This window comes from Camelus bactrianus, chromosome 20 (assembly GCF_048773025.1).
Source record: "Camelus bactrianus isolate YW-2024 breed Bactrian camel chromosome 20, ASM4877302v1, whole genome shotgun sequence".
Lineage (NCBI taxonomy): Eukaryota > Metazoa > Chordata > Mammalia > Artiodactyla > Camelidae > Camelus > Camelus bactrianus.
Window position 1 is genome coordinate 24,285,707 of NC_133558.1, and position 24,228 is coordinate 24,309,934.

Genomic DNA, 24,228 nt, shown 5'->3' on the forward strand with positions numbered 1-24,228 from the left:
AGCAGATTTGCTGTGAGGGTTAGCAGTGTCAGGAGGTGGCTCTGCCACTTATTAACTACTTACCATGTGCCAGGCATGTGCTTACTTCCCGTTTATTTTTAACCACTTTATAGGTGAGGTAGTTGTGGGTCAGAGTGATTGAGCAGTTTGTCTAGGATCGCACATTTGGTCATTTCGGAGCTGGGACACAGCTGGAGCCTAGTTCTTAGAGAGCTGTGACTTGGGCTTCTCATGCTCTTAAGGCTCCTGTCCTATCCTGGAGGGTGATACTCACCTTGAGGCTGTGATTGTCTCTGGGCAGAGTGTGTTTGATATCCTGGATGGGGAGGAGATGCGGCGAGCTCGGACCCGGGCCAATCCCTACGAGATGATCCGAGGAGTCTTCTTCTTAAACAGGTTTGCTGACGTTTCCCTCCCCTCCCCTGATGTACACTGTTCCACCTTTTCATTAGAGCCTCAGCTATCCGTATGTCTGGTATTCAGGTGTGCTTTTCTGTCTTGCTTTGTTGCAGGGCTGCAATGAAGATGGCTAACATAGATTTTGTGTTTGATCGCATGTTTACAAATCCGCGAGACTCTTATGGGGTGAGAACAAGATTTTACTTCTGAATTCATAGTGCTGAATGGGCTTAAGCTCCACTGGCTCAGAAACTGCCATTTGTGCAATGCTAGGAGAGTATCCTGCTATGTGATAGAGATGTATTTTGTGATAGAGATATATTTTGCTCTACAAGGTAGGCTTCCATGGTGCTTCCTGTGGTCCCAGGAGTATCCCAGTAAGCAGCTGTCTATACAGGCCCCAAGTCCCAGCCCCCAACTCCGTAGATCCTACTGCTCACTCCAAGTGGAGGCAGTGGGGGCATGCAGCAGTGGAGAAGGGATATTCCTGACAAAATCAGCAGCTGTGACATTTAGGCCTAGGGAGCAGGGACGTGAGGCAGTGAGTTTACAGCATAGGCCTCCCTTCAGCATTCATTAAACATGTATTTATCCAGGGCTTTACTTGGTGCCAGGCACAGTGCTAAGCACAAGGAGTATAATTTTGAAGGAGATAGATGTGATCTCTTTCCCTGTGTGCTTAGGTTCTGGACATTCTGGTGGATTTGAGAGCTGTAAGGGGTTAGATATTTGTATGGCTTTTCTGTGCTCACTGGTGTGTGGAGGCCAGTTGCCATCGCGGAGCTTTGTCCCGCCTTCTTCCTACCATGAATGAAGAAGAGTATGAATACAGTTCAGCCCTCCGTGTCTGTAGGTTCTGCGTCCATAGGTACAGAGGGCCAACCATATAATGCCATATTATATAAAGGAGTTGAGCATCTGCAGAGTTTGGTGTCTGCAGGGGCTCCTGAAACCAACCCTCTACAGATACTGATGGATGCCTGTATACAGTACTTACTGTGAGTTTATGTTCCAGATCAAAACTTGAGACATCATCTGATTTGGTTGCTGTTTCTGGTATTAGAGGGCAGTACTCGGGGTGATGTTTGAATGTTGAATGGAATGTGGCATCTTGATTCTTTCAGTGCTCTGTTTAAAATCAGTATCATGTCTAAAGATCTGGGCTGTGTTCAGTGAGGGGTCGGGGCTCAGGAGGTGCAGCAATTAGATCACAGGCGGGTGCCACTTAGGCTCACACCTTCTTTGGGTCTCAGCTGCCTCATCTCTGAAGTTAGCCCTTACTAACCTGCCAGAGGGCTAGGGTAAGACCAAAAGGTTTTTAGGATTTGTTCTAGCTCTAAGATCTGTGATTTCAGATGTGGCCAACTTTCCCTTTCTGCCTCTCTGAATAAGCTTTGTGTAGGATCATAATTACCAGGTTTTGGCCCTTCTCAAGAAGTGGTGGAGCAAAATGATTTTCTGCTTTGCTACATCTCATTTTTTCTGACCCTCCATAATGACAGAGAAAGAAAAAAGAAAATTTCATTCTAGCATTCCCTTCAGGGTTTCAAAGTATTTTTACCCAGTCCTAGAAAGTTAGTTCTCTTTGACAGTGAAGGGGCCTGGAAGCAGCTGTTCCTAAACCTGTTTCTGCTTCACTCACCCTCCTTCCACTAGGCCCCTGATCATCCACCACTTAAAGAAACTTATTTTCCAAGTTCTTTAATGTTTCAGCTTCGTCTCCCTAATTGCTTCCTCCATGATGGCAAAACTGGCAGTTAGACCCCTCCAGCCTTCAGTTGTTTCTCTCTCCCAGGTCTCTGTCCCCATTTTCCAGTACCAGTAGGCTGCACAAAAGGGCTTTTGGAATTAACATCTTGGGAAAATTAGGTTGATACAATGTTGATTTAATTTTCTGAACTCCAAATGATTTCCTTTAAACCCTGCCTGGCAGAGGAGCTCTGTCAAGCTGATGGGAAGTCACACCGTCATTTTGGGCTTTCTAATGTAAACGCCTGCAGCAGCTGGTATCTGGTTATTGTCTTTTGCTGTCATGAAAATGAAGTAGGCACCAGGGTTGTACCATTCAGATCAAGGGTGGAGATGTTTGTTACATAGGAAAAGGCAGCTGTGTTTGTAATGCTTCAGGCAGCTTCTTGACTTCAATTGATTGATAGTGGCCGTGGAGAATTGCCCTTTCAGAGATGTTCTTCTACACTCCACTATAAAAAGTGATTTCTCTTCAGCCCTTAGTATTTTTTTCTCTTTTCACCTTTGTTTTCCCCTGAGAACTAGAGTGACAGCCAAGCCCAGTGGGCTTGGTACATTTCCAGGGCGAGCAGAGATACTAGAGCAGTTCCTAGTAGAGATGGGAGTGGCTGAAGCCCCAGGCACACGTCCAGGTTTGCTAGGGTCTCAGTGGCTCTTGGATCATGCAAATTGTAGAATAAGAATGTAGAGAACTTGAAGCTTGAGGAAGTGTGGAGAGGGTAGAGGTGGGAAGCCAGAGGGAGGGTCTCTCAATGTGTTTCTGCTTCTGCAGATTGTGGTAAAAGGAGAAAAGAGGCTCGGGTAGGGAAGTACATTGTAAACAAGAATTGGAAGGGGCAAGGGAAAGAAGGGCATTTAGATTCTTTGGGTCTATGGAAGCATATTATAAACCAGAATGTTACTTGAGGGATTTGTGTGCATGGGGTTATTGTTGAGGTAAGAAAACATTGGTTGTGAAGTATAACAGGAGAAAAAAACTGAATATAGATCTTTAAGTTTCAGTGCTATCTTTTATTTTTATTTATTTTTTTAGTGCTATCTTAGAAGAAATTAGACCACACTTACAAAGTGCCCACTGCATATAGAACACAGCTAGGCATTGCAAAAAGGATGGAAAAGGACAGGAGTTTTGACTAAGGAAGTTGATCTAGTTGAATATAAGGTCATCTTACGTTTGTTTAGTATTGTACAGTTTATAAAGTTCTTTGACATATGATATTTTATTTAATCCTACAACAGCCTTGAGAAATAACCTACATTAGTCCCAATTTACAGTTGAGAAAGCTCAAGCTTAAAGACATAAATTGTGCGCTAGCCTTTGACTGCACAGCCAGTAAGTACAGAGGTGAGAGAACCCCAGCTGTCCTTTCTATGAGAAGACCTTTTGGCTGTGCACACATCCTAAAATCGCAGGACAAGATCACATTTATGCTCTGTTTTTGGAGGTGAGATACTTTCATTGATTCATTCCCATTCCTTTCCCCAGCCTTCCTTTGGGCCAGCGGCTCACCCCGAGAGGCTGGAGCCTCAGGCCAGTGGTGAAAAAATCATTTTCCCTCTTTGCAGTGTGTGCAGGCCTTAAACTTGTGACCCCTGCCTCATGACCGCTTTGCAGCCTGGGAAGTGCTACATAGTGTTCTCACAATGGCCATTAGGTCTTTTTTTGTGTGCAAATGAATGTAATCCAAAAATATGAATAATTAATGGCTCAGGAATGAAGAATTCTGGGGTGAAGTGGCGGGGAAGGGAGAAAGAACTGATGTATCCCAGAAGCCGCATGGGCTTGTCATAGGATGATGAAGTTTATTTTTAGCTAAAGTCACTTTCTCTAGAGACTTTTTTTTTTTTTTTTTTTACTGTTTTGATAAAGTTAGATAACTATCATCAGAGGCAAGGCCCTTGTCACCTAGAAAGTACCTGGACTGTGAACATTAGTATTTCTTTCTTATAACTGTTTCCCCTGGAGTTTTCTGATCTTTATCCAGCAGTTGCAGAGCTCTGGACAAGCACTCAGCCATGCCAAACCTGTTGCAGGGAAGTCTGAGCTGTCTCAGCCACTTCCTGCCAGATGTTCATCGGGGTCCCTTGCAGTCATCCCCTCTAGAGCCCTGCCTCTTGTCACCAGTACAAATGATACATCCTATCTGCTGTTGAGGGTTGGGACAAGTAGAATTCACCATCTAGGGCCCAGGTGTGTAGAAGTGTAAACACACAGTATGGGCCAGTGCTACATTCAGTATAAATTTTAGATTAAGAGTTAAAGCCACTCAAGTGGCCAAAACTGTAATCCAATAAAAATTCAAATGATTATTGTAATTTAGTTATTCCTTAGGTGGGCAGGTGCTCTGGTGGCTGCCTGGAAGCTGCACACCAGTGTTCCTGTTCTATCTTGTCAGCTCCCAGCTGTGCACCACCCCAGGCCCCAGCTAGCAGAGGCGCAGAGGCCGGAGAGGAAGGAAGTATGAGAAAGTAGGCTGCTCAATGCACTGTTGTTTCTTGGATGGGGTCACGGAACAGAATAAGGGCTCTAGTGAAATCTGAATCAAATCTGGGGTTTTAGTTAATAGTAGTATGCCAGTGTTAGTTTCCTAGTTTTGACAAATGACAGTATAAGATGTTAACAAAACTGGGTGAAGGGTATATGTGAACTTTGTCCTTGCAACTTGTCTGTAAATCTGAAATTCTTCCACAATAAAAAGTTACTTGGGGGAGAAAAAAAGGGAGAGCCTAGGAGAAAGGGGAGAAGGGAAGCAGAGGCTTTGGTCTGGAAAGATAGGCCCTGTGGCTGGGAGGGGGTGATGTTAGAGCCCCTCAGACTTTGGACAGAAAGACCTGAGTCTGACGGTCAGGCTGATAGGATTCTGATTTAGCTTTGTTACAGACTGGCTGTGAACAGATTACTTTAGGTCTCGGTGTCTCTTTTTCTCTGTCTGTAATGTGGAGGGTAGAACATGTATTCTGCTCAGTAGGACTCTTGTCAGGCAGGATATGGTAAGGAAAAGATGCTGAGAAATTAAAAAATGCACACTTAGATGCCGACCAAGATATTTTTATTAGGCATCTGAGCTAGGCCTGGTGGTGTGAAAGGCATTGGGTATTTTGAGGTCGAGATGGGCAACTCTAGAGAGCAAAGATCACAGAGGATACATTTCCTGATTATTGTGGCCCTGGCAGGAACTCTGCATTGTGCTTGCTGAAAGACTTAGTTTACTTCCTGTATGTTCTCTTTCATGCTCCCCATTGAGCCATCTTTTTTCCCTTCCTTCCCTGTCTTCCACTTGTCTTTGCAGAAACCACTGGTGAAGGACCGGGAAGCTGAGCTTCTGTACTTTGCTGACGTCTGTGCAGGCCCAGGTGGCTTTTCGGAGTATGTGCTGTGGAGGAAGAAGTGGCACGCAAAGGGCTTTGGAATGACTCTGAAGGGCCCTAATGACTTTAAGTTGGAGGACTTCTACTCTGCCTCCAGTGAACTCTTCGAACCCTACTATGGTAGGGACATGGAGAAGGGTACCCAGGGGCTATGAGGGACAGGTCTCTGTGGGGACTTTAGGTCAGGAGTACTTATTATCCAATTGCCATGTTTTCTTTCCTAGGTCTCTCAGCCTGGGATTCCCAGTCCATGTCATGAAGGTCTTGGTTCTCTCTAGACTGTCCCTTTTTACCCCAGGCCTAGGGGATACAAGTTAAACACTTCACTAGGCAGACTCTCATCAAAGCCATATTAATTGCTCCTTTCTTCTCTTGTGGTGATAGGAGATAATGAAACTGCCTGATCTCCGACTGAGAACTGACAGGGTTATTAACAAATACAAACCCCATGCCCATCTCCAGCCCTGTGTCCTGAGTGTGGCGTGCCCTGCGTAGCAGACAGCTCAGCAACCCCCAAATGGTTCCCTCCACTGTGTCTTGCTTTTTATGACTTGGCAGCAAACCCTAAGTCCTTTGTTAACAGTTCTTTCTAAGAAATTGATATTGGTTCCTAAATGCAGGTGTTTAAACACAGCTTTAATCTTGAACATGAAGACCTATTTTAGTTGATGACTCTTGGCTGGTCAACTCCTTTTAAACTTTGCTTTATTACAGCAGGGCCCTGTTTTTGCCTCCTGGTCCATCACTGCACAGCAGTCTTATGGGACAGGTCCTTCAGAGGGTTGCTTCTCACAGGGGCTTTTCTCCTGGGCCTCGAGGCCTGCCTGATACCTGTGTTCACAGCCCCAGAGAGCTTGTGTCTCAGCTCCTGGGATGCACAGGGCAGGTGAGCTAAATGTGAATCTTGTGTTCACTCAGGCGAGGGTGGGATCGATGGAGATGGAGACATCACCCGCCCGGAGAACATCTCTGCTTTTCAGAATTTTGTCCTGGATAACACAGATCGCAAGGGTGTCCACTTTCTGATGGCCGATGGGGTAGGTGACCTGCTTTTCATTGGGTGATGCTTTAGCGATTTATCATGTTAGAGGCTTGAGGATTGATTTTGTTTTGTTGGGTCCCTCAGCTGCCCCGGGAGGTGGTAGCTCACTGTTCAGATTGTAGGAGTGTATGATGTATGTTTTAATTCTTTTTGTACATATTTTTAGTGGTAGTTTTGTCAAGGCTGTAATGTAGACATCTTAGAGCAAGTGGGCCTTCTCAGCTCACTTCTTCAGAGGGCCTTGAGACCTGTTGAAGGGAGAACCATGACTAAGATGAGCTAGGCAAAACTGACCAGGAAGAACATTTCTATCATTTGTCCCCTTGGTGCTGCTTCTGGTGGAAGCTGTTCTATACACGGCCGCTCCTAAGCCTCTAGATAGGCTGATAGGTGACCACATAGCCAGAGGCAGCAGCTCAGGGAATCCACTGGAAACTCTGTTAGTGGCTGGGCTAAGGTGAATATTCAAGTTGCCCATTCCTTGGGCAGCTGCTTGTTGCATAGAGGCAAGCCCCCTGCCGCTTTCTTCCCCAGTAGTCTGATGCTGCAGGTCGTCTTTCTGGAGCGAGCCACCACTTAACATAGAGGGTCAGAGAACATGGCAGTTGCTCTAGGGCCACATGGCTAAGTTGAGAAAAGCCTCTGGAGCTCCTCGGGTGGTCTCTCAAGCTGTAGCTGTGTGGAAAGGTGGAGAAATGTTTAGGATGTCAGCATGGGATCTGAACATGCCCTGGCTCAACAGAGCTTTGTGCACAGCGGGGAGTAATTGACAGACTTGGGCAGAGGGGAGGGAGGGGCTGCTCTAGCTGAGCATGTGGGGGTCTAATAGTGCTTGGGAGGCGGCCTTGCAGTGTCAGCTCGAGTCAGCAAACTTGAGGATTGTCCTTCTGCTTAGGCAGTGTAGACTGGTGACCCGTGCCCCCTCATCTGTTTTTTTGATTGACCCTATTAAACAGGCATGCATTTTAAGAAGCATCTATAAATGAAAGACATTGCTTAACATTTTTGATTCTGGAGACCTGTCCAGGCTGGGACCAGCTTAATGGAGACCAGCCTCTTTTTTTAATTACTGTGGTAAAAAACACATAACATAAAATTTACCACTGGAACCATTTTTAAGTGTACAGTTCAGTATTGTTGAATCTATTCACATCTCCAGAAGTTTTTCATTTTGCAGAATTGAAACTATACCCATTAAACAACTGCCTTCTCTTCCTAACATAGCCCCTGGCCTCCTTTACTTGTATGAACTTGGCTGTCTGCTCCCTCTTGGGATCTTACAGGGAGGGAGACCATCCCAGGAATAGCAGCACAGATTCTTTGAACAGACACCCTGGCCAGAGACCCTGCCAACTGGAGAGAGAGGGTCCATGGTCTTGGGACAGGAAAGGGGGTTTGTGAATAAATCCTTGGTCAGCAGAGAGAGAGTGATTACTGTGACTGTCAGAGTTGTGCTCACTTTTCTCCTGTTATCAGACTGGAGCCCCCTGGTCAGTGGTCAGCCCAGGGGCTAAGTGAGCTCATGCAGAGTATTCAGGCCACTTGTGCACCCTGGGTCTCATTGGACTCACCAGGGCATTCAGTTTCCTATCTTGTAGTTGGCCTGTGACTAGCCTCATTTTGCCTCTGTACTGCTGTACTTGTCCCTTGGATTCCCACATGAGTTTTAAAATTTGCTGGACCATCTCCTTGGAGGAGCAGGCTTGGTTCCATCCCCGGGAATGATAGAGCAGGAAAACAGCACAGGCCTGGTGGTCAGGCCCAGAGCCTGGTGCTAACCTCACCATAATGAGCCCTGTGACTGTGCCATATAATTTAAACACCAAGCTGTATCTTTGTCAGATGGTGGAGATCAATGACATTTCAAGAAATCTCAAGGAAGATGAGGTGGGGTTCCTTTTTTTAGTCCTCACCACTTCTCTTTTCTACCCTGATTCATGTGCTCTCATTTCAGGGTTTCTCCGTGGAGGGACAGGAGAACCTGCAGGAGATCCTTAGCAAGCAGTTGCTGCTCTGTCAGTTCCTCATGGCGCTGTCTGTTGTCCGGACAGGTGACACTTCTTATGCTGTCTCCCCACCCAGGACCCACCAGAGGCCGTGTTGGACAAGATCATGTATAGGGATTGGCTTGGAAGTTAAAAAAAATCTGCTTATATAGGTGACAGGTGGCTGAATGAGGAATTTAGGGCCAAAAGTGCTATAGAATTCCCAAAATCCCCTCTGAAACTGTCTCTCTCTCGTATTGCCTCTGACTTTCATTCGACCCAGGTGCTGGGTCCCTGACATTGTCATGTTCCCTGAGACTACCTTACCCACTTCCTGGGATAGAAACTGCTGATTGCTGTTGGTGTTTTCTCTCTAATCTAGGAGGCCACTTCATCTGTAAAACCTTTGACCTCTTCACACCATTCAGCGTGGGGCTCATCTACCTGCTGTACTGCTGCTTTGAACGAGTATGTCTCTTTAAGCCGATTACCAGCCGTCCTGCCAACTCAGAGAGGTGAGACTTTCCTCTCCATTTTAATCATACTAGCTGGCTAAATGTCAGAACAGCAAATCCTGGTGCATCTCTGGCATGACCATTCAAGCTACGTTAAAAACCTTCATTTTAAAAAAGTGATGGGGGGGGAGGGTATAGCTCAGAGGTAGAGTACGTGCTTAGCGTGCACAAAGTCCTGGGTTTAATCCCCAGTACCTCTGTTAAAAAATAAATAAATAAATACATAAATAAACCTAATTACCTTCCCCCAAAAAACAAACAAACAAAAAATAAAATTAAAAAAGTGATTGAAACCAAGAGGAGTCACGATTTGGATTTTATTTGTCCTTTGATTTAGCCTCTGCCTACTTCTCCACAAACCTTATTCACCACACTTATGTGGATGATCCTTGGATTCGCCCAGGAGGGAGAAGGAGACCAAGAGAAGGGTCGGTCACCTGAAGGAACATGGGCTGAGAAAGGGCAAGGGGGCCATCAACTGAGGCATTGTTGGCATCTCAAGTGGCACACAGTGCCCATGCACGATCTGAGAGAAGATGGGGCCATCTGAATTGCTAGGTGGCCTGTTACAAACACGGATTTCTGGGCTTCATCCCTGGAGAGTCTGTCTTTAACTTCACAGACTCCCCAGGTGATGGTGACACAGCCAACCTGGCACAGGACATAGTTGAAATACAGCCCAACGTAAAAAGGAAGGATTTGAGGTGAACTTTGCAGCACACAGTCTGTGCTGTTTGTGCATAGACAAGGCTGTTGAGCTTCATGACTCAGCAAGAGGTTTGGGGAGGAGAAATGTGGGGAGAAGCCTTTACTCAGTGGAGTGACAGGGTATCTCCTGCCAGGTATGTGGTGTGCAAGGGCCTGAAGGTGGGCATAGATGACGTACGACGGTACCTCTTTTCAGTCAATATTAAACTCAACCAGCTGCGGAACACCGATTCTGATGTCAACCTTGTGGTCCCCTTGGAGGTGATCAAGGGAGACCATGAATTTACTGACTACATGATACGGTCCAATGAAAGGTAAGCAAACCGGTGTTTTATTTATTTATTCATTTTCCTGGCACCACTAGGGTATCAAGGAAGACCAGAGAATGAAGGACTGAATGACTGCCTCTTGATAATCGCTTTTTCAGTTTTGAAAAATTGGTTACTGGGGTTGGTCTGCTTGTTCCGGGGCTCCTAGGGACTTTGGGTACCTTGGGGACCCTCATCCTGCTCCCATGCTCATCTGTCACAAGGGTGGCTGGTGGGAGTCTGGCTGGCATTGCCCTACCCATGGGAGCCTGAGTACGATAGTGAAATCTGACAGAGAGCAGACATCCTGTGTCCTCGGAGGCAGGAGTAATTTCCCTTTAATTGCTTCTGTTTGTAAAAGGCCATCATAGTTTGTTGCCTTATGAAGTCCCCTGTTTGGAGGCAAGAGATGGCTGAAAAGCAAGTGTATAACATGCTTTGGAAGTTTCTAGTACCAAAGCTTTCGCCAATCCATGAGTTCTCTAAATTGGCCATCTGAACGCTGGTTTTCTGTTTTTTGGGGGTTTGTTTTGTTTTGTTTTGTTTTTTAAGCCTTCTTTATTTGTTTCCCCAACTCCCTGTTAGTGATGATAATTTAAAGTTGTGACAGTTGGCTCAGTTTTCTAAGTGGGCAAGCCTTACTGAGAAGTTTTTTGAGATAGGTTGGAGAATTGCATAGTATCAATGAATCAGTAGCAATGCTTTCTTAGGGAGTCAAGCAGATGTTAGAAAGGTCATTTCTAAGGGTGCAACCCTAAGTCTCTCAGAGAAGCTTGAATGTATAGGTGGCCCTTAGAATCAGAAGGAGAGGAAGTCTTTATCCATCTTATCTACCATCTCCCAGTATTTTAACTTTCCATAGTACTACCACATGAACTCTCTTATGTTGATGTAAGGCTGGGCACCAAGGTGGAGCAGATAGTAAGTTTCAGCATGTTGTACATGAGGGAACAAACAGGCCCCGGGACCAGCCTTGAATCAGCAAAGCCAAGGCTTTGTTACATTTTTGGACTTCTTTTTGCTGAGCCATGTTGCCATCTGCTACAAGTATGTGTGGGATGCATGGCAAAAAATGCATGGATTTCTTAGTGCTCCCAAATGCAAAGTGTTTAAGCAATCCTATAACCAGTTTTCTTTCTTTCTGTTAAAAAAAAATTGAGGTATAATTGCATAAGTGAAATGCAGATCTTCTGTGTACACTTCAGTCAGTTTTGACAAATGCATCTTTTCCTGTAGCCTACATCCCTATTAAGATTAAAAAAAAATTACCGTCATTTTGGGAAGTTTCTTTGTGCCCTTACCCAGTCAACCTTGAAGTAACCACTCTTCTGATTTTTATTATAAGTTAATTTTGTCTGTTCTAGAACTTTGAATAAATGGAATCATACATATACACTTTTGTGTCTTTTTTTTTCTCCTCACTGTAATGTTTTTTGAGATTCATTCATGTTGTATGGGTTTGTTCCTTTTTATTGCTGAGTAGTAGGGTCCATTGTATGGATATACCATATTTATTCTTCTGTTGATGGACCGTTGTACTGTTTCCAGTTTGGGACTGTTATGAATAAAGCTACTAAAACATTCTTGTACAGGTGGACCGATGTTTTCCTTTCTTAGGTAAATACCCAAGACTGGAAACCTAGGTCATAGGGTAGATGTATATTTAACTCTTTGATAATAGTTTTCTAAAGTGTTTGTACTGGTTTACACCCTTCAGCAAAGTATGGAGTTCTAATTATTCTATATCCTTATCAACATTTGGTATTGTTAGTCTTTTCATTTTAACATTCTGGTGGGGTGTAATGTTTGTATCATTGTTTTAATTTTCATTTCTCTGCTGATTAATGATGTTGAGCCCTTTTTTATGTTTATTGGCTATTTGCATCTTTTTTAATGTTATCTTTTCAAGTCTTTTGACCATTTAAAAATTGATTTGTGTTTTTATTAAGTTGTAGGAATTATTTATATATTCTGAATACATGTCTAATGTGTTGTGAATATTTTTCCACAATTTATAATTTGCCTATTTTCTTAATGATGTCTTTTGATAAGCAGATGTTTAAAATTTGTTGAGTCCTTTTTTTAAATTGCAAAATATAACATAAAATTTACCATTTTAACCCTTTTCAAAATATGATTCAGTGGCATTAAGTATATTCACTTTGTTGTGCAATCATCACCACTATGCATTTCCAACTGTTTAATCATCCAGAGCAGAAACTGCTTATTAAACAAGAACTCCCCATTCCCCTAATCCCCAGCCATTGGTACCCTCTATTATATTTTCTATCTCTGTGAATTTTCTTATTGCAGGTGCTACATACAAGTGCATTCATACAATATTTGTCCTTTTGTGTCTGGCTTATTTCACTTAGCATAATGTTTTCAAGATTCATGTTGTAGCATATGTCAGAATTTCATTCCTTTTTAAGGTTCAGTAATAATCCATTATATATATGTACCACATTTTGTTTATCCATTCATCTGTGAGGGACATTTGAGTTTCCCCCACATTTTAGCTATTGAGAATAATAGTGTTACGAATATTGGTGTGCAAAGTAACTGTGTCTCTGCTTTCAGTTCTTGGTATACATTCAGAAGTGGGATTGTTGGATCATTTGGTAGTTCTATTTAACTTTTTAAGGAGCTGCCATATTCTGCAACAGCTGCACCATTTTACATTCTGACCAACAACGCATCAGGGTTCCAATTTCTCTATATCTTCACCAATATTTGTTATTTTCTGATTTTTTTTTTTCATAATAGCCATCCTACTTGGGTATGAATTGGTATCTCACAGTAGTTTTGGTTTGCATTTCCCTCATGACTAATGATTTTGAGTATGTTTTCATGTGCAAATTGGCCATTTGTGTATCTTTTTTGGAGAAATACCTACTCAAGTTCTTTGCTCATTTTTATTTTATTTTTAAAAATTTATTTATTTATTTTCTATTTAAGTAAGTTGACTTACAATATTATATTAGTATCAGTTGTACAACATACTGATTCGGTATTTTTATACATTACAAAATGTTCACCAGGATAAGTCTGGTTGCCATCTGTCACCATAAGAGTTATTCTGATATTATTGACTATGTTCCCTAATGCTGTACATTACATCCATGTACTTGTTTATTTTATAACTGGAAGTTTGTACCTCTTAATCTCCCTCTTTGATAGCACTCATCCCTCCTCCTCCCCTCTGGCAGCGACCAGTTTGTTCTCTATCGATGAGTCTGTTTCTGTTTTGTTATGTTTGTTCATTTGTTTTGTTTTTTAGATTCTACATATAAGTGAAATCATATGGTATTTATCTTTCTCTGACTTATTTTACTTAGCATAACCCTTTCTAGGTTCTTCCATGTTGTTGCAAATAGCAAGATTTCACTCCCTTTTTTATGGCTGAGTAATATTTCTTTATATAGGTATATATAATGTTCATTCACATAGGTATGTGATATATATACACACACATACACACATATACCCCACATCTTTATTCATTCATCTGTAGATGGACACTTAGGTTGCTTCCATATATTGGGTATTGTAAATAATGCTGCAGTGAACATAAGGGTGCATATATCTTTTTGAATTAGCATTTTTGTTTTCTTCAGAAAAATAAACAAGTGGAATTGCTAAATTGTATGGTAGACATTTTCATTTTTTTGAGGAACCTATATACTATATATTCCATAGTGGCTGTACCAATTTACATTCCCACCAACAGTGCACAGATGTTTCTTTTTCTCCACATCCTTGCCAACACTTCTTAATTTGTTGTCTTTTTGATAATAGTGATTGTGATAGATGGGAGGGATATCTCATGTGGTTCTGATTTGTGTTTCTCTGATAATTGGTGATGTTGAACATTTTTTCATGTGTCTGTTGGCCATCTGTATGTCTTCTTCAGAAAAGTGGCTATTCAGATCCTCTGCCCATTTTTCAATGAGGTGTTTGGGTTTTTTTGATATTGAGTTGTATGAGTTCTTTGTATATTTTGGATTATCAACCCCTTATCAGATATATTGTTTGTAAATATCTTCTCTCATTCAGTAGGCCGTCTTTTTGTTTTGTTGATAGTTTCCTTTGCTGTGCACAAACTTTTTAGCTTTTGATGTAGTGCCATTTGCTTTTGTTTTCTTTACCAAAGGAGACGTATCCAAGAAAATACTGCTAAGATGGATGTGAAAGAGCATACTGCCTATGTTTTCTTCTGGGAGTTTCATGGTTTTAGGTCTTACTTTCATTTAAGTCTTTAATCCATTTTGAGTTTATTTTTATATATGGTGTGAGAAAGTAGGCCAGTTTGATTCTTTTGCATGTAGCTATCCAGTGTTCCCAACACTGTTTATTGAAGAGACTGTCTTTTCCCCATTGTATATTCTTGCCTCCTTTATCATAGATTGCCATATGTATGTGGATTTATTTCTGGGCTCTCTGTTCTGTTCCATTGATCTACGTGTCTGTTTTTGTGTCAGTACCACACTGTTTTAATTAGTGTAGCTTTGTAATATAGTTTGAAACTAGGGAGTGTGACATCTCCAGCTTTGTTCTTCTCAAGATTGTTTTGGCTATTTGGGATCTTTTATGGTTCCACACACATTTTAGAATTATTCTAGTTCTGTGGAAAATGCTATTGGTATTTTGACAAAGATGGCATTGACTCTGTAGATTGTCTTGGGCAGTATGGTCATTTTAACAATATTCTTTCAATCCATAAGCACAGTATATCTTTCCATTTGTGTTATCTTCAATTTCTTGAATGAATTAATGTCTTACAGTTTTCTGAGTACAGGTCTTTTGCTTCCTTGGTTAGATTTATTTGTAGGTATTTTATCTTTTTGATGCAATTGTAAACAGGATTGTTTTCTTAATTTCTCTTTCTGATAGTTTGTTGTTAGTGTGCAGAAACACAACAGACTTCAGTATATTTCATATCCTACAACTTTACTGAATTCACTTACTAGTTCTGCTAGTTTTTTGGTGGCATCTTTAGGATTTTGTATATGTTATGTAGTATCATGTCATATGCAAACAGTGACAGTTTTACTTCTTCATTTTCAATTTGGATACCTTTTATTTGTTTTCCTTGTCTGATTGCTGTGGCTAACACTTCCAATATGATGTTGAATGAAAGTGGCAAGAGTGGCCATTCTTGTCTTGTTCCTGATCTTAGAGGAAATAACTTTCAGCTTTTCACTCTTGGGTATAATTTTGGCTCTAGGTTTGTCATATATGGCCTTTATTATGTTGAGGTATGTTCCCTCGCTAGCAATGAATTTTTATTATAAATGGATGTTGAATTTTGTTGAAAGCTTTTTCTGTATCTATTGAGATGATCATAAGATTTTTATTCAGTTTGTTGATGTGGTATATTAATATTGATTGATTTGCAGGTATTATGTCCTTGCATCCCTGGAATAAATCCCATTTGATCATGGTATATGATCCTTTTAATGTATTGTTGAATTCAGTTTGCTAATATTTTGTTGAGGATTTTTGTGTCTGTGTTTATCAGTGATATTTGGCCTGTAATTTTCTTTTTTTGGTGGAAACTTTGGTTTTGGTATGAGGTTGATACTGGCCTAGTAGAATGAGTTCAGAAACATTCCTTTCTCTTCAGTTTTTTAGAGTAGTTTGAGAAGGGTAGGTGTTAACTCTTCTTTAAATGTTTGCTAGAATTCACCCGAGAAGCTGGCTGGTCCTGAACTTTTGTTTGTTGGAAATTTGTTTGTTTTTACTCATTCAGTTTTGTCATTGGTAATCACTCTGTTCATATTTTCTATTTCTGAATTCAGTCTTAGGAGATTGTATGTTTCTAGGAACTTATTCATTTCTCCTGGGTTGTCCATGTAATTGTAGTAATTTTTTATGATCCTCTACAGTTCTGTGGTATTGGTTGTGATTTCTCTGTCATTTCTGATTTTATTTATCTTTTCAAAGAACCAGCTCTTAGTTTCATTGGTCTTTCCTATTGTTTTATTTAGTCTCTATTTCATTTCTTTCTGCTCTGATCTTTGTTTCCTTCTACTAACTTCAGGTTTTGTTTTTCTTCTTTCTCTACTTCCCAAAGGAGGTGTAAGGATAGATGGTTTGATATTTTTCTTGTTTCTTGAGGTAGGCTTGTATTGCTATAAACTTCCCCCTTAGAACTGCTTTTGCTGTGTCCCATAGATTTTAGATTACTATGTTTTCATTTTCATTTGTCTCTAGGTATTTTTTGATTTCCTCTTTGATTTCTTCAGTGACCCATAAGTTGTTTAGTAGATACTGTTTAGCCTCTGTGTGTTTGTGGTTTTTGCAGGTTTTTCCCCTTGTAGTTGATTTCCAGTCTTATACCTTGTGGTTGGAAAAGATGCTTGATATGATTTCAGTCTTTGTAAGTTTATTGAGACTTGTTTTGTGGCCTAGCATGTGATCTATCCTGGCAAGTGTTCCATCTGTCATTGAAAATAATGTGTATTCTACTGCTTTTGGATAGAATGTTCTATAAATATTTACTAAGTCAGTCTGGTCTAATGTGTCACTTAAGGCCAGTGTTTCCTGATTGATTTTCTTTCTGGATGATCTGTCCATTGATGGAAGTGAGGTGTTTCGTACTATTATTGTGTTACTTATCTCTGCCTCTCTTAAATCTTCTGGGTTTTTTTTTTCTTGTGCCTTCATTTGGAATATATTCCTCTGTCTCCTCATTTTGCCTAATTCTCTGTGTTTATTTCTGTGTATTAGATAGGTTGGTGACATTTCCCTGTCATGGAGAAGTGACTTTATATAGATGTCCTATGGGACCCAGCAGTACACATCTCTCTGGTTACCAGAGCTATGGGCTCTAGGGGTATGGCTGCGTGGGTGCTTCTGTTGTGGCATGGTTGACTATTGTGGGCATGCTGGTAGGCAGGGTTGGCCCCTTACCCAGTTGGCTGCCAGGCCCTGCCTTGTGTGGTGGTTGCTAGCCACCTAGTAGGTGGGGTGGGTCCCATTGTGGCTGGCTGCCAGTCCCAGGAGGGTCTTGGGGCTGGTGCCAACCTTCTGATGGGTCGGGCTGAGTCCTGGGGAAGCTGTCTGAGGGTGTGGGGGGTCTTGGGACTGGAGCTGGCCCATTATTGACAGGTAAGCCCCCAGCACTAATAGGTACAGGGACACCAAAATGGCACTTGCCTGCACCAGTGTCCTCTGGTAGAACAAGCTCCCCCAAAATGGCTGCTGCCAGCATCTGTGTCCCCAGGGGGAGTCCCAGTGGCCTTCTGTCGCCCTGGGAGGCTTTCCAAGATCATCAAGTGGGTGTCAGGTGAGGCTTCTTTAAAATTACTGCTTGAGTGGTAGGACTTGGGAGTGTGTGAGAATTTGCATGCACCCTTTAAGAGCAGTCTCTATTTACTATAGCCCTCCAGCTCTCTTGTAAGCCAGCCCTCCTGGTCCTCGAAGCCAAATATTATGGGGGCTCATTTTCCTGGTATAGAGTGCCTAGGCTGGGGAGCCCAATCTGGGGCTTGGATGCCCCAGTCCTTGGGGAGAGCCTCTGCAGTTGAAATTAACCTCCCTTTTGTAGGTCACCTACAAGTCTTGACTATACCACATTTCCACTCCTCCTACCCATCTCATTGTGCCACCTTCTTTATACCTGGGAAATCTTTTCTGCTTGTCTTCAGGTTGTTCTCATAGATAGCTGCTCTGTAATAGTTATAATTTTGGTATGCCCATGGGAGGAGATAAGCTCAGGATCTTACTCTACCATCTGGGCCACACCTCCCTTTGCCCATTTTTAAGTTGGTTTGTTTGATTTTTGTTGTTGCATTATAGGAGTTCGTTATACATTCTGGGTATTAATCCCTTAATCAGACTTTTGATTTGAAAATATTTTCACCCATTCTGTGGGTTTTTTTTTTTAACTGAATTGATTGTGTTCTTTGATGCACAGAAATTTTAAGTTTTGATGTAGTCTAGTTTATCTATTTTTTCTTTTATTGCCTTTGCTTCTGGTGTCATTCAAGAAGTCATTGCTAAATCCAGTGTCATAAAGTTTTCCTCTGTGCTGTGTTTTCTTCTAAGAGTTTTATAGTTTTAGGTCTTATGTTTAGGTCTTTGAGTTATTTTTATAGACAGTGTGAAGTAAGATCTAACTTCATTCTTTTGTATGTAGATACCCAGTTTCCTCAGCACCATTTGTTGAAAAAAAATCCTTTCCCCACAGAATGGTCTTGGCACTCTTGTTGAAAATCATTAGATCATATATGAGAGAGTTTTTTCCTGAGCTCGCTATTGTCTTCCATTGGACTTTATGCTGGTATCACACTGCTTTACTGTACTGTTGTAGTAAGTTTTTTTGAAATGAGGATATATGAGACCTTCAGCTTTGTTCTTCATTTGCAACATTGTTTTGGCTATTTGGGGTCCCCTGAGTTTCCATATAAATTTTAGGATGGGTTTCTCTATTTCTGAAAAAACTGCCATTGGGATTTTGATAGCATTTGCTTTGAATCTGTAGATAGATTTGGGTAGTATTGTCACGTTAACAATATTAAGTCTTCTAAACCATGAACACAGAATGTCCTTCCATTTATTTAATGCCTCTCTTTGTTTCCTTCAGCAGTGTTTTGTAGCTTTCAGTGTACAAGTCTTTCACTTACTTGATTTAATTTATTCCTTAGTATTTTGTTCTTTGTGATGCTATTGTAGATGGAATTGTTCATTTCATTTTCAGATTGTTCGTTGCTAGTGTATAGAATGTGACCAATTTTTGCCTATTGATTTTGTGTCTTGCAAGTTGGCTGAATTTGATTCTTAGTTATAACAGCTTTTGTGAAATCTTCAGGGTTTTTCATAAAAAATCATGTCATCTATGAACTGAGATGATTTTATTTCTTCCTTTTCAATTTGATTGCCTAGAAGTTTTAAATTTTGATGCTGAAATCCAGTTTATCAATTTTTTTTTTGTTGATTTTTGTTTCCTTTCTAAAAAAAAACTTCACTTATTCTAAAGTCATGAAAATATTCTCCTGTTTTCATCTAGAAGTTTTATAGTTTTAGCTTATAGGTTTAGGTCAGTAGTCCACCTGAAATTAATTGTGTGTGGTGTGATATAGTGGTCGAAGTTCTTTTCTCCCTTATAGATACCCAGTTTTTCTAGCACCATTTGTTGAAAATACTTTTCCATTTAATTGCTTTGGCACCCTTGTTGAAAATTATTTGACTGTGTATGTGTGGTATTTATCCAGGGCACTCTGTTCTGTTCCATTAATCTGTTTGTCTATCCTTTTTTATGTTCTCTTGATGAGTATACCTTAAAAAAAGTTATCTTGAGATCAGATAGTGTATGTTCTCCATCTTTGTTCTTCTTTTTCAAGACTATATTGGCTAGTCTAGGGGTTTTTGGGGAGGGGGTTGTTTGTTTTTTTGTACTTCTATACAAGTTTTAGAATCAGCTTGTTAATTTCTGCAGTAGGCCTGCTGGAGTTTTGGTGGAGTTTACATTTAAAGGTCAGTTTGGGGAGAATTGACATCTTAAAGATATTAAATCTTCCCATCGATGAACAAAAAAAGTCCATTTATTTAGGCTTTTTAATATCTCTCAGCAGTTTTATACTTTTCCAGTATAGAGGTCTTTCACATCTTTTGTTAAATTTATTTCTGAGAATTTTATGGGTCTGGATGCTGTTGTAAATGGTATTTTAAAAATTTCCTTTTTTAATGTTCATTGCTAGTATATGGAAATACAATTGATTTATGTATACTGATGATGTATTTTGTGTGAAAGCTTAATTTACTTATTAGTTCCAGTAGTTTGGTAGATTCCTTTAAGATTTTTTTACATATATAACCATGTATTTTCTGCAAATAAACAATTTTATGCTTTCCTCTCTAATTTGTATGCCTTTTAAAAATTACAGTCATCTCTCAGTATCCATGGGGTATTTGTTTCAGAACCCGCCACAGATACCAAAATCCATGGATGCTCACATCCCATAATTGGCCCTCTGTATCCATGGTTCTGCATCTGTAGATTCAACCAACCATGGATTGTGTATTACTATATGTATTTATTGAATAACTCTACATGTAAGTGGGTCTGCACAGTTCAAACTGGTGTTGTTCAAGGGTCAACTGTATTTTTTTGTGTGTGTGCATGTGTGGTAAGAGTTCTTAACATGAGATAGACCCTCTTAACAAAATTTTAAGTGTACAATATAGTATTGTTGACTATAGTTACTACGCTGTACAGCAGATCTCTAGAACTTAATTCATCTTGCTTAAATGAAATGTTATGCTCATTGATTTAAGTAACTCCTACATGTTCCCCTCTCTCCAGCCCTTAGCAGCCATCATTCACTCTTTGATTCTATGAGTTTCACTATTTTAGTTACCTTGTATAATACAATGCAGTATTTGTCTTTTTGTTACAGGGTTATTTTAGCATGGTGTCCTCAAAGTTCATTCTTGTTGCATATTCCAGAATTTCTTTTTTTTAAAGTCTGAATAATATTCCTTTGTATGTATATACTACATTTTCTTTATCCATTCATCTGTCAATGGACATTTAGGTTGTTTCCAAATCTTGGTTATTGTGGATAGTGCTGCAGTGAATATAGGGGTGCTCATATCTTTTTGAGATCCTAATTTCAGTTCTTTTGGATAAATACCCAGAGGTAGAATTGGTGGATCATATGGATCAAAAAAAGTAGTTCGGTTTTTTTCTTGCTTGATTGCACTGACTGGTTCCTCCAGTATGATGCTGAATTGAAGTAGTGAAAGCAGACATCTCTGCCTTGTTCTTGATTTTACATATGAAGTGTTTGACCATTAAATATGATGTTAACTGGAGGCAGGTTTTTTGTTGATATCCTTTATCAGATTGACAGAGTTTTCTTCTGTTCCTAGTTTGCTGGGAGTTTTTATTATAAATGGATGTTTAATTTTGTCAAGTACTTTTTCTGCACCTATGGAAATTATTATATTATTTTTCTTCTTTATTCCTTTAATACAGTACATTGAATAATTTTCAGATGATAAACAAATCTTGAATTTTTTGATAAACTCCAGTTGGTCATAAGTATCACTCTTAAATATTCCTAAATTTGATTTACTAATATTTTATTAGGAAGTTTTGTGTCTGTGTTCATGAGGGGTATTAATCTCTACATCTGTATTCTTTTGAAGTTTTTGTCTGGTTAAAATATCTCTATTTAAATACTATAAATTTTCCTTTATTAATCTCTCTTTAACATATATATGTAAGGCCTTTTCTTTATATTTATTTAATACATATAAAGAAGAAAGGGTCTAAAATCAAAGAAGCTAGAAAAGAAGAGCAAATCCAAAGTAAGGAGAATAAAGGACATAGTAATTTGCTTTTATTTATTTAATTTCATTTATTTATTTATAGCATTTAAATAAATATATATGTATTCATATATATTTAAATGCTATATATTTTTCTTTAAGGACTGTTTTAGTTGAATCTCCCACATTTTGATATGTTATCTTTTTATTATTATTTGGTTCGAAATATTTTGAAAGTTTTCCTTATGATTTGTCCTTTGATTCATGGTTTATGTAGATATGTGGTTTTTAATATCTAGATAGTTTGGGATTTTCAAGATAACTATTAGATTTAGTCCCCCTGTACTCAGAATATACTCTGTATGATTTTGATCCTTTGAAATTTATTGAGTTTTTTTTATGACCCCAACATATGATCTGTCTTGGCAAGTATTCCAACTGTGGCTGTTGACTGTAATGTTCTATAAATGTTAACTTGGTCAAGTTGGTTCATAGTGTTTTTCAAATTGTCTATATCTAGATGATATTTTTTTACTTCTTATTCTGTCAGTCACTAAAAGAGGGCTGTTAAAGTCTTCAACTATGATTGTTGATTTGTCTTTCTTCAATTTTATTAATTTTTACTTCATATATTTAGGATTTTTGTTATTAGACACATGCACATTTAAGATTGTTTTGTCTTTTTTAAAAAATGTTTTTGGGGGGGAGGTAATTAGGTTTATTTAATTTATTTGTTAGTTTTATTTTAACAGAGGTACTAGGGATTGATCCCAGGACCTCACGCATGTTAAACATACACTCTGCCACTGAGCTACACCCTCCCCCTGTTTTGTCTTCTTAATGAATTGATCTTTTGTCATTATGAAATATCCTTCTTTATCTCTAGTAATACTCTTTGTCTTGCAGTCTACTTTGATATTAATATAGCTACATCAGCACGGCTTATCTTTTTATGTCTTTTTATTTTCCACCTGTCTTTGTCTTTGTAAATAACATATGGTTGGCTCTTACCTTTTTGTCCAGTGTGATAGTCTCTGCCTTTTATTTGGGGTGTTCAGTACACTTACATGGAATGTAAGTATTGATACGTTTGGGTTTAAATACTTTATCTTGGTTGTTTGATTTCTGTTTTTCCTGTCTTTGTTTTTCTGTTCCTTCCTTCTTTCCTTCCTTTTTTGGGTGGCAAATTCAGTATTTTTATCTCCTTGGGCTTCTTCTTTTTTATTCCTTTTGTGTTTTTTAAGTTGTTGCTCTAGAGCTTACAGAATGCATCTTTATTACAGTTTACCATGAAAAGTATTCTGCTTTATAACAATGTAAGAAACTTACTACAGTAAACGTGTTTATAGTACTCCTGCCGTTGTGTTCTTGTTTTCTATAATCCTTATGTTACATTGCTGTTATTTTAGTTGTAAACAGTCTATAATCTTCAGGAGATTTAAAAATACACACATATATGTACATCTAATTCTTTTAATTTAAATTTTAAACAGTCTATGGTCTTTTCAAGAGATTTAAAGATACACACCCTACATATGTACATCTAATTTTTTTTTAATGTCCTTGATATTTACTGACATATTTACCCATTCTGGCGTTCTTCATTCCTTCCTGCAGAACCAGGTTTCTATTTGGAATCATTTCCCTTTGGCCTGAAGAATTTCTTTTTGCCTACTTTTTAAGTACAAGTCTGCTGGAGAATAATTCCTTTAGCTTTTGACTTTTGAAAATTATTCATTTCTCTTTTGAAGGATATTTTAATTGGATTTAGTATTTGAGGTATTTTTCTTTAGGCACTTTAAAGATACTGTTCCACTGTTCTCTGCCTTTCTTGTTTCTGGTGAGAAGTCAGCCATTATTCTTATCATTGTTTCTTTGTATATCATGTGTCCTTTTTCCTCTGACGGCTTTCAAGATTTTCTCTTTATCTTTTGTCAGTTAATCTATGACAAAGGAGGCAAGAATATACAATGGAGAAAAGACAGTCTCTTCAGTAAGTGGTGCTGAGAAAACTGGTCAGCTACATGTAAATGAATGAAATTAGAACATTTTCTCACACCATATACAAAAATAAATGCAAAATGGATTAAAGATCTAAATGTAAGACTGGAAACCATAAAACTAGAAGAAAACTTAGGCAGAACACTCTGACATAAATTGTAGAAATTTGGGTGGGGGGTTAAGTCTTCTAAGGCAAAGGAAGCAAAAACAAATGTAAAGAAATGGGACTTAATTAAACTTAAAAGCTTTTGCACAGCAAAGGAATCCAACAAGATGAAAAGACAACCTACTGAATGGGAGAAGAGAAGATATTTGTAAGTGATATGACTGATAAAGGGTTAATATCCAAAATATACTAGCAGCTCATATAACTCAATATCAAAAAAAACAATTAACTCAATTGAAGAATGGGCAGAAGACTTGAATAGACATTTATCCAAAGAAGATACACAGCCAAGAAGCATATAAAAAGATGTTCAACATCACTAATCATCAGAGAAATGCAAATCAAAACCTCAGTGAAATGACCTCACACCTGTCAGAAAGGCCATTGTCAAAAAGTCTACAAGTAGCAAGTGTTGGTGAGGATGTGGAGGAAAGGAAACCCTAGTACACTGCTGGTGGGAATGTAAATTGGTGCAGCTACTGTGGAAAACAGTATGGTGGTCCCTCAAAAAACTGGAAATAGAACTACCATGTGATCCAGCAATTCCACTCCTAGGAACATAACTGAAAAAAACAAAAATACTAATTTGAAAAGATACGTGCACCCCAATGTTCATAGCAACATTATCTGCAATAGCCAAGATACGGAAGAAACCTAAGTATCTATCAGCAGTTGAATGGATAAAGAATATGTGGTACATATATAC

General features: G+C 39.4%; 1 protein-coding gene across 2 annotated transcripts in view; it reads left to right on the plus strand.

The window, feature by feature from the left end:
• The window catches only part of CMTR1 (cap methyltransferase 1), a 53,162-nt gene that overhangs the window by 17,516 nt on the left and 11,418 nt on the right, over nucleotides 1–24,228 (plus strand). For both annotated transcript variants that reach the window (XM_010948979.3, XM_010948980.3), the window contains exons 7-13: nucleotides 302–396; nucleotides 513–585; nucleotides 5,439–5,637; nucleotides 6,436–6,554; nucleotides 8,514–8,610; nucleotides 8,927–9,059; nucleotides 9,902–10,081. In XM_010948979.3, the coding sequence (XP_010947281.2) occupies nucleotides 302–396; nucleotides 513–585; nucleotides 5,439–5,637; nucleotides 6,436–6,554; nucleotides 8,514–8,610; nucleotides 8,927–9,059; nucleotides 9,902–10,081 (896 nt within the window). The remainder of the gene's footprint in view (nucleotides 1–301; nucleotides 397–512; nucleotides 586–5,438; nucleotides 5,638–6,435; nucleotides 6,555–8,513; nucleotides 8,611–8,926; nucleotides 9,060–9,901; nucleotides 10,082–24,228) is intronic.